General features: G+C 30.0%; 1 protein-coding gene across 1 annotated transcript; it reads right to left on the bottom strand.

Annotated features, from left to right (window-relative positions):
• Positions 1 to 5,506: 5,506 nt before the first annotated feature.
• Positions 5,507 to 10,188, bottom strand: LOC130724313 (ubiquinol oxidase 4, chloroplastic/chromoplastic). Its single transcript, XM_057575516.1, has 9 exons — positions 9,820 to 10,188; positions 9,542 to 9,722; positions 8,747 to 8,840; positions 8,340 to 8,455; positions 7,593 to 7,701; positions 7,026 to 7,094; positions 6,500 to 6,571; positions 6,366 to 6,413; positions 5,507 to 6,031 (listed from the first exon to the last, which is right to left on the bottom strand). The coding sequence occupies exons 1-9, from the start codon at positions 9,939 to 9,941 to the stop codon at positions 5,820 to 5,822; spliced, it is 1,023 nt and encodes a 340-aa protein (XP_057431499.1). The 5' UTR covers positions 9,942 to 10,188; the 3' UTR covers positions 5,507 to 5,819.
• Between the last annotated feature and the right edge of the window lie 212 nt (positions 10,189 to 10,400).

The raw sequence follows: 10,400 nt of genomic DNA, 5'->3' as shown, positions 1-10,400 counted from the left end.
TCTCCTTTTGCTCCAGTGAGAATTCTAATTACATCTCGTCAAAGACAAATAAAAAATGTAAGGAAAAAATTATGAACTATTGTTCAAAAAATCAAAATGCTACAGAGGGGTTTATACCTATAAGGAATGACGTATCAATGTCCTTATACATTATGTCACAAAGTGGAACGAAAGAGTATAAGGTTAAGATGATAGCCTTGTTAGGAACCAATCGTACAGAAGTATGAATATCAAAGTTGATATTGAATGGATGCGAGGTTGGACGAAAATCACGACTGCTTTCACCAACACCGAAGAAAGAAATCTAATATACACGTCCTTTACTTAGCAAAGACAAAAATTGATAAATAAGAGTCTTCTTAACTGAAGCATTAATCTTACAACCTTGGAATTTTAAAAGTAAAAAAGATAAGAGATTTACCAACCATAAAAATTGATATTAAAACAGGGTGAGTAATTAAAAAAATGTTATACCTTATCATCCATAAGAACCATGCCCATAGAAAATGGGAGCATCGAACCATATAAGCTCGGACTTAGCCATAAACGATTGACTTTTGCAACAATAGTTAAGTTCTCTTTGGAGACATCGATTTTGGCGAGATCGTTGATTCTGACAGCCATCAGAACAAAGGTTAATTTCAAAGATATCAAGTGCTGGAAAATGGATGGCATGATATGTCATATTTGATGTTCCATTTGGCTAAAAATCATCTATAGAACATATGATTTGTCATATTTGATGTTTGACTGTTTCCAAGTTCAAATAATTTTGAAAAACTCGCATAAAATTTTGCTAAATATTTGACTGGAAAAAATGAAATAATTCCTGCATTAAAATGTAATTAATTGTTTTAAATGGAGTTTTTAAAAAGAAAACGAATTTCACTTTTATTCCATATAACATTTATTAGAGTTGACTATAAATTAATATAATCATGTGGTTTATGTAAGGAAATGAAAGGAAATTAAAAATTAATTTCGAATAGTAATTTCCTTAAATAGATAGCTAATGAATTTAATAAGTAATTAATTATTTAAAACGTATTTTTTTCATTTTAAAAAAGGAAATTATTTCAAAACATATTTGCATTGATTCACGTCATTAATTAATTTATATAAGGAAATTGAAGGAATTAATGAATTAATTTTGAATATAATTTCCTAAAATAATTAATCAATAAAGTAAAATTTAATTAATTATTTTACATGGGGTTTTAAAAAAAACAATTATAGCAATAATTGACTGGAAAAACGAAATAATTACTGCATTAAAATGTAATTATTTGTTTTAAATGAGGTTTTTAAAAAGAAAATGAATACAACTTCTATTCCATATAGCATTTATTAGATCTTTTATGAGCTGACTGCAAATTACTATAGTTAAGTTGTTTATGTAAGGAAATTGAAGGAAATTAAAAATTAATTTCAAATAGTAACTTCCTTAAATATATAGCTTTTGAATTTAATAAGTAATTATTTTTTTTAATTTTTTTCCATTCTAAAAATAGAAATTATTTTAAATCAAAGAAAACGCGATTCATGTCATTAATTTATTTACATAAGGAATTTAAAGGAATTAATCAATGAATTTCGAATAATAATTTCCTTAAACAAATGGTCAATGCATTAAAGTGTAATAAATTATTTCAAATGAGGTTTTAATAAAAACGAATATAGCATTTATTTAATATAGCATTTATTTAATATAGCATTTAATATCTTTTATGAGTGTAAATACAAATTAATATAATTAAGTGGTTTATATAAGGAATTTGAAGGAAATAAATAATTAATTTTGAATAGTAATTTCCTTCAATAGATAGCTAATGAATTTAATAAGTAATTAATTATTTAAAACATTTTCTTTTTCATTTTAAAAAAGGAAATTATTTCAAAACATATTTGCACTGATTCACGTCATTAATTAATTTATATAAGGAAATTGAAGGAATTCATGAATTAATTTTGAATATTAATTTCATAAAATAAATAATCAATGAATTAAAATTTAATCAATTATTTTACATGGGGTTTAAAAAAAACAATTATAGCAATAATTGACTGGAAAAACGAAATAATTACTGCATTAAAATGTAATTAATTGTTTTAAATGAGGGTTTTAAAAAGAAAACGAATACAACTTTTATTCCATATAACATTTATTAGATATTTTATGAGTTGACTACAAATTACTATAGTTAAGTTGTTTATGTAAGGAAATTAAAAATTAATTTCGAATAAAAATTTCCTTAAATAGATAGTTTTTGAATTTAATAAGTAATTAATTTTTTAAAATGTTTTTTTCCATTCTAAAAATGGAAATTATTTTAAATCAAAGAAATGATGCAAAACCATCAGTTTTATTCATTGATTTTCCACACACGCAAATTATATATTTTAAGAATATATGTCATTGATGCTCTAAAATGATGGAAATTAATAAAAAAATGTTTGTAAGTATATAAAATTACACAACCTCAATATCTTGCATTTCAAAACAGAGTCTCGTTAATTATAGGGAAAAATTGTAAACACAGGTAGAATGAAAGATTTGAATCCATCGAAAATAATAACATATAATCATAAAAGAAGCAATTGTAAATATAAACCGTAGTTTATTAATAAACCTTGAAAAGTATGCAAAACATAAATCCAAACACTTTCCGTTTCCTGGTATCAAAAACAAAAATAAATGTCAAAACTAACTTAAAATGTAAAAAGCAGTAACAAAAGATAGATGATTTATAATCAATCTTTATTCTTGTATTACTTGGATAACAAATATGAGAACCATGAACGAAAAGCTTATTTCTCCTCCTTAACAAATCTTTATTCTTGTTCTACTTGGATAACAAATTTATCATCACTTTCTATTCATCATATCTTCTCCTTCTTGACAACTTTCAAAAGCTTATTTCTCCTCCTTAACAACTTTCAATACATTTTGTTGGCAATCATCAACTACAATTAAAAAGGACAACAACTCAGTGTAGTTAACGGAATCAAATCAGATGTAACAGGTCAATTGAATAGAAAGTGCGAAAAAATACCTTTTGATATGAGAAGGTTGAAACTTCGTACTTGCAGAAAAAGGATGGCAAAAACACATTTTGAATATGTGATGAAATCAGCAATAAGAAGGTTGATTTATAGGAAATGATTTTGAAAATCACATTTAATGGGGGACAACCAAACTAAATTATAGGGAAATCAATGCAATTAATAAATTTGTGAGAATTGCTGTGGCTGTGACACTTGTCAGCCAGTGAGGGGGGTGGGATGAGAGTGCATCTTGAAATGTCACTAGTGTTCTTTACCCGTGCGTTGCACGGCGATTAAATTTATTGTAAAGATGAATCAGTAGAAATATGTTTTGACTTAATTTAGGCTCTTTTTAGTAAGTAGAACAGATATGGAACCGAACATATGTCACAAACATGTAGATGAATGGACCACAATAAATATATTAATTTGATGAGGTTGTATAGACCTCACAATGTCAACATTTGAATAGTAATAAGAATCAAGTTTTTAAGGAATGCATTATATTGAAATTGAAATGAGATAAACATAACAATGACAACAACATGAACCCTTATTAGAAGTTGTAGTCCATGATTAATAATAAAAACTTCATAACCGATCTTGTTGTTAATCAAGCATATTTGAGCTATAGAACCTACAAAGGAAGAAATTTATATAAGAGTAATAATCAGTAATCGATACAAATATAAACTGTGTATAATTTAAAAATTTTAAACAAACCTTATAGAAACTACAAAGTAACAAATAGGTCAGAGGAAAAGAAATTTAGACCGTATGTAGGGAGAAGAATGATAAATAAATAAGGTAATGTGAATATATCAATATTAGGATTCCTAATCTACGAAATTTATGTTGTTCCAACTTATTTTGATTGTAAAATAAAACTCTTCACAATTATAATTTGGACTTTATTCAAATATTAATCATATTTTTACCATTAAAACGTGGATTTTCTCCCAAAAATAGGATTGGAAAAAAATGACTTTTCATAATTTGTTATAAAGAAAATTAAAGGTAACACTGAATACTGGTTGATCAATAGTAGAGCATATCTTGCATAATTTATCTTTGAATAATTAAAAAAAATGAAATCTATGTATGCTTGATTGATTTAATTCCATAATAGATGCAACCATTTGATTACTTAAAATTAGAATTTTAAAAAAAAATTATTTAAAAATCATTAAACAACAATTAATGAGTTATTTCAAGATTATTTGAATGCTTGACAATGATGAGACACAAAACTAAAATCAAGGATAAATTAATCTGGCCATAAATTAGTCAAAATGAATTAGAGCTTGACACTTGTCAACTAAAGAGGAGGGTGGGTGAGAGTGAACCTGGGAGTGTCAACTCATCTAAGTGGGTCTCACAGAGTTCTTCTTTTCTATAGTATATAGATAGATTTAGATAATACAGTAAGTAGTTTCAAATAGATTATTATAAAAATATTAATCGTAAATTTCTTAAACTTTTTAAATAAAAATAATAATAAAAGATTTTTTTATTATTTGAAAATTTAAATCTATTAGTTTGGAATTAAAGAGAATATTCCGTAAGCATCTTTTAAGATGTAGTTAACTTGGTAGAGCAGGTGGGGTGGAGTGTAGATTTTAATTAAGAATGGGGCTGAGTGTCATATTGGCAAACCTCAAGGGAGGGGGAGTGTATTTTACTCTAAAATAAAAGAGCTCCCCGCTGTGTTTCCTATGATTATTATTTAAGATGAATGGAAAATGTAGCTTATCTGCTTATACTTAATTAGTGGCATTGTCCACTCATTAATTCTTTATAATCATCTGAAGTTATTGGAGCTGGGGACTGCAACAACACTTTTCTATCCAAACCATATTCTTCCCTGGCCTGCTCCTACTGTCTTATGAAACAAGGATCAATTAAGTGATATAACTCAACAATGAAATAAGTGGAGGTTTGATTTTACAATTTGCACATAATACAAGACACATTTACTTAGAAATTAAGACTTGTAGCTTTTGATCACAAATGGCTCTAGAGCAGTGTGAACAAACATGCTATAATTTGCATCGCATTGTATGCACCACCAAAATTGCGGTTTAGAAGGAGATAAGACAAATGTGCATCTCAGTTGAGAACACCAGCAAATGTTGTTAATTGTTATACATTTTTTTTGACAGGGTTAATTGTTACATTTGGATTTAGGCATAGGAAGAGATGTATCTACTTCATAGCTGTCTGATTCAGATGCAGGGTATGCATATATGATATATTCACTTAATTTTCTGAGCTCTTGCCTTCAATGATCTCTCTCTTACATTATGGTCCCTTTGATTTCTTTGTTGGTTTTGTACATTGGTCATATGGATTTCAACAAATTAATTGACTCTACTCTTTTTACACGTTTCCATTAAATGAAGAACAAAATCATAAATCAAACAGGGAAACCTAAACTCAAACAGGGTAGACAGAAGAAGCCTTACAAAAAATTGGTTTTTTTGCATATTAAACCAGCCTGTCTCTTAACTTAAAATACAATATTACTTTCGATGCTCTTTAGCAAAGGACCCATTACATATTTGTAAATAAATGTGTATCACTATGATTTAATATGAAGTACATATATGACCTTGATCAATTGAAATTTAGAAGTCGCGGTTGCTCGCTCATTTCAAAGAAAGAATCACTATAGAAGAAGCTTATACAATTTTCATCTATTCACTAACTATAATCATTGTTCATGCCTCGAACCTTATTCTTTTAAATGAATGCATTCTGTATTAAACCGTATCTTACTTCACCTTAGCTGGACTAGAAGTGACAGATTTCTTTATACAGTCTACTATTCCTTCACAATCTGCTTCAAGAGGACACACTGTGTCTTCATCATCCTCTGCATATGAATGAGGTGACCGGAGGTTCCCATGGGTTTGACAAGCCTTCATTGTCTTACAATGTTCAGCTTCGTCATCTCGGACATTTACAAATACGTCGTACAGATTCTCTACAGGGGAGATAAAAATGTCGTTAATCATCAATATGAGAAATTTCACTGCATGAATAAGTACAAGGCAATCAATTGCAGTATTTAGTTTGTTCCTTAGACAATCACCTAACCTGAAATCATAATAAAATTATAAGGGTAAAGGAGTTTTGAGTACAATATTTCCACTTTAGGACATGACCAATTTACCACGCAATTGATAAACAATGTGCATAATGATAAATAATAGCATGTTTGGATCAATTTTTCTTTCATCAGAATCAATTTTTGAAATGAGAAACTACACAACAGATTCAGCGTAGCAATGAATGGTGGACCAGGTTTCGAGACATACCTATCTTAGGCCTTCTAGTATTTGGAACTCTGGAAGTTTGAAACTCATCTGAGGAAAATCACACAAGTGTAAAATTCCAGTTTTTTTCACCAGTAAACAACCTTAGGTCATATTCATAAGAATGAAAAGCTTACCAAATAAATACAAGTCACCTCCTGTATAATAATTCACAGCAACCTCAGGTGCCGGCAACTTTTTCAATTCCTCTGCAAAAAATTTATCAAACTATGTAAGAGACTAAGAGTTATTGAATCACATGAAACAAACAGCATAACAAAAGATTCACAAAGAGGAATTTGGAACCTTTATCAAATGAAATAAATATATTATTCATTAAATAACCAACGCAGGACCATTCTTTTCTTTTCAGTTTATATGAAAAAACTAAGGTCATTCATTTCCTGAACAAGTTAATTCAAGACAGATAAGATAACATACGTCAGCTTTCTCATTTAAAACCATATTACATCCTAATAATAGTTCATTTTATCTTAATTAACTTTCGCATCAAACAAATCATGACGCATGAGCAAGATAATTATAATCCAGTGGTTTCTGCCCCAGTTATGAAAGCATACAAGTACAACTAACAGCATAAACTATTAACAAATGCAATTAAAATGTAGATAACACAAAAAAGAGAAGAAACCTCCAAAATACCTCCTTGGTCCTTGATAAACTTGTCATAAGTTTCAAATGCATGATTCTCTACACATTCAGAAAAGTGATCTGCACTAGCAACAAACCATACACATAAAATCAGCAATTGAATAACCAAGCAGACAGGTATAGAATGTAGCAATGTGTGATTCAGTCAAACATGGTTGTTTAATGTAGATAATTTTACTAAAAGCAAACTAGTCAGTTTGTTCATTCTTGTTAACTCGTGCTAATCGGCTGCATCATTTTAGTTGTTTTAAGTTCAGATATGCAGTTTAATATTCATTGTTTCTTCATTTTCATTTTATCAATTAGGCTAAGAAGAACACCATGTGGACATCTTGGATACTTCTGGTTTACCAGCACCACAGATATAACTACGCAAATAAGTGCAGTCAACTTCTATCTTTTCAATCAAACAAGTGCCAATTTTTCGTTTGGTGTCTTCAAACTCCATCATCATATGTATACAATCACTTCACTAAAATTCCATAATAATCCAAAAAATAAACTGACAGATGTAGTGGGAATTGTAATGAAACAAAAGTGAAAGCACTTAATACTTACATGCCATTCTTGGGCTTATCGTATACATTAGAGCTGTCATAAAATAATAAAATATTGCAATATGTTGAGCGAGAAAGCGGTCAAACCACCAAGCATTCCCCCCAAGTTCCTGCAATCAGAGGTCCACGCTTATTGCATAAACGAAAGTGTTCAATAACAGAGTCAACATCTATGTGATCATATACTAGTATACTACAAAACTTGCAAAAACTCCCGCCAGAAGTATATGTTCTCTTTTTTATGTAAGGGTCCATCTATTTTATGGAGAATATTTTTCCAGAAAATATTTTCTAATGTTCAGAGTAAAAACTTTTCCAGAGAAACATTTTACATGGTTGGTGCAGGAAAAAAAATCTTCCATAAAACAGTTATCTGTATCATTTCTGTGAATGCTTCTCCAAAGCAAATAAAAGAACACGAAATATTTTAGAAGTTGTGTCATTTCTATGAATGCTTAAACTGTAACTAAAATTCCCTTAAACTAAAATAGAAAATTTTTATGTGTCATTTAGAAAATGTGGCACATACCCCTTAAACTACACATATGAGCATAGATATTGTCAGGGGTCATTTTCTCCTGCTTTTAGTAAAGATCTTCTGATTCGACCCTTTAGTCCTACCCTAATATATTCAACTACTGATCCTTCAAAAACTGAACTCAAGGGTAGACTTGGAGTGGCATCTATTGAGGATTAACCAGAAAGATTGCAGTTTTATTGAATGAAAAGAAGTTGATAAATATCTTACTTCCATAATGAGCAAATGATGCATTTCATTCCAGCTCTCAGCAAAGTGCACTTTCAGATAATCTGCCCGTCTCCACCAGCCAAAACTCTCATACATGTGGAGAACTGACATAAAGGCTGACATATACACAAAAATCAATAATGAAAAGTTCAATCACAATGCACACTGACTCCCTATATTTACAAATCATAAATACATAATTGAGTATGATGCTAAAGTAGATCAGTAATTTTCACTAAAGTACAGCTAGAGAATAGTAGTTCCCTCCATTATGATGAATGTTATAGGAAAACTCAGCTGATATACCGGTCTATTCTTTAAAAACAAAAATTGTTTAATAAGTAGCAGTAAGGATAGCACTGATTAGATTTCAATGCCATACATATTATTTGAAAAATATCACTTACCAAAGTAAGGAACTCTCGCAATAGTTTCCAGCACAAAAAACCTTGCATAATTTCTGTCACGGTATAAAGCATCTAGTATCTTTATCACAGAATCCTGAAATCATCAGTGAAGCCGAAAATAAGTAATAAAACAACAAAAATGAGAACCTTTATTTTATGAATAACAATCCCCAAAAGCAGAATGGTTAATTCAAGACTATAACGTACAGCTAAAAAATGAGAGAATGGTCAGTCAATTATAAGATAAAAAATGAGAAAGCCCCCCTTGATCAAATTTTTAGCTGAAACCATACTATAATAGTATGATATGTCAATCATATTGCATAATAAGTTGAAAATCAAAATAGGACATAGGTAAGCATAACTTCTTATTCATAAGCTAATTTAAACAACTCACGAAATTAAGCTCAAAACAGCTTATAGGTAGGTCATAAGCTATTTAAATAAACTCTCTCAAACACTTGCATAAGTGCTTTTTCCATAAGATAAACTCAAATAAGTTCAAAACGAGGCTCATATGTATGTAAATTGTTTCTCTATTAGCCATTTTCTCAACTCACGACTAACTGAAAATTGGGCAACTGAAAAATATTTTCCAACATTTTTAAGTGATCAATATCTCAATGTTAGACCAACTTCAAACCAATACTCCCCTGCCCCAAAAATATGTATATCTCTCATAACAAGTGAATTGAATAGCTGAATATGAACAATAAATAACAAATTAACAATATAACAACGAAATTTGAGCCAAAACACCAGCATGTTGAGATAAACAAAGAAGAAAAGCATTACCGTGAGGAAGATATTGATTGATTGTTCAACCTTGATAACCCCCAACTCAAAAGCAGTGGGGGGTGAACTATCACTATCACTCACGTTCTCCTCAGCACCAGTTTGCAGAGGGATCTTGGAGGGAAAAGTCTTCTCCACAACCACTTTACCCTCTGTGTCTTTCACAACAGTTGCACGTACCCTGAACAAGATGAAGCTCCAGTTCAGATTTCAGAGAACGGAAATGATAACAATAACAAACAGTAACAGAGGAGAGAAGAAGGTTGAAGATTACGAACCTGGAAAGTGGTGAACGAAGTGAAAGGGGGCTGAAATTGTGGTGTCTGTGAGGGTAGTGTGAAGATGGCGATTTGTTGAGAGATGAAGTTGAGAAGATTGAAGAAGAGAAAATCGCCGCCATGGTGGTGGGTGGTAGGTTGTGGAGATGAAGAATGGAAACTGGAAAGTGTTTAAGAAATTGAAGAAATGGAAAGTGCGAAGACGGAAAAAGCTAGTGGAATCTCCATGATTTGTTTGTCGTTTGGTGGAAGTCGTAGTCGGCGTTTACGGCATTTTCCGGCGACTTGGAGGATTCAGCCGTCGGCATATGCTGTGAGTTGGTGGTGGTGGATTGGACAAATATACTATTACAAGATATTTGTGTTTGGAGCATATGGAGATGCTGATATTTATATTTTTCAAATTCATTCATTTCTCATATTTTAATAGGAATTTTTTTATTATAGCATACATTTTATACCTTTTGCACATTTTAAAAAGGCACATTTGATCGATTTTAATTTTATATTGATTAATTTCTAACCTTCAATTATTAAAAAAATATTATTTGGAGAATTATTTAAGTATATTCATTCAAATT

This window comes from Lotus japonicus, chromosome 6 (assembly GCF_012489685.1).
Source record: "Lotus japonicus ecotype B-129 chromosome 6, LjGifu_v1.2".
In the NCBI taxonomy this organism is placed as follows: domain Eukaryota; kingdom Viridiplantae; phylum Streptophyta; class Magnoliopsida; order Fabales; family Fabaceae; genus Lotus; species Lotus japonicus.
The sequence above is the reverse complement of the archived record's forward strand: the minus strand, read 5'-3'. Positions and strand labels throughout refer to the sequence as shown.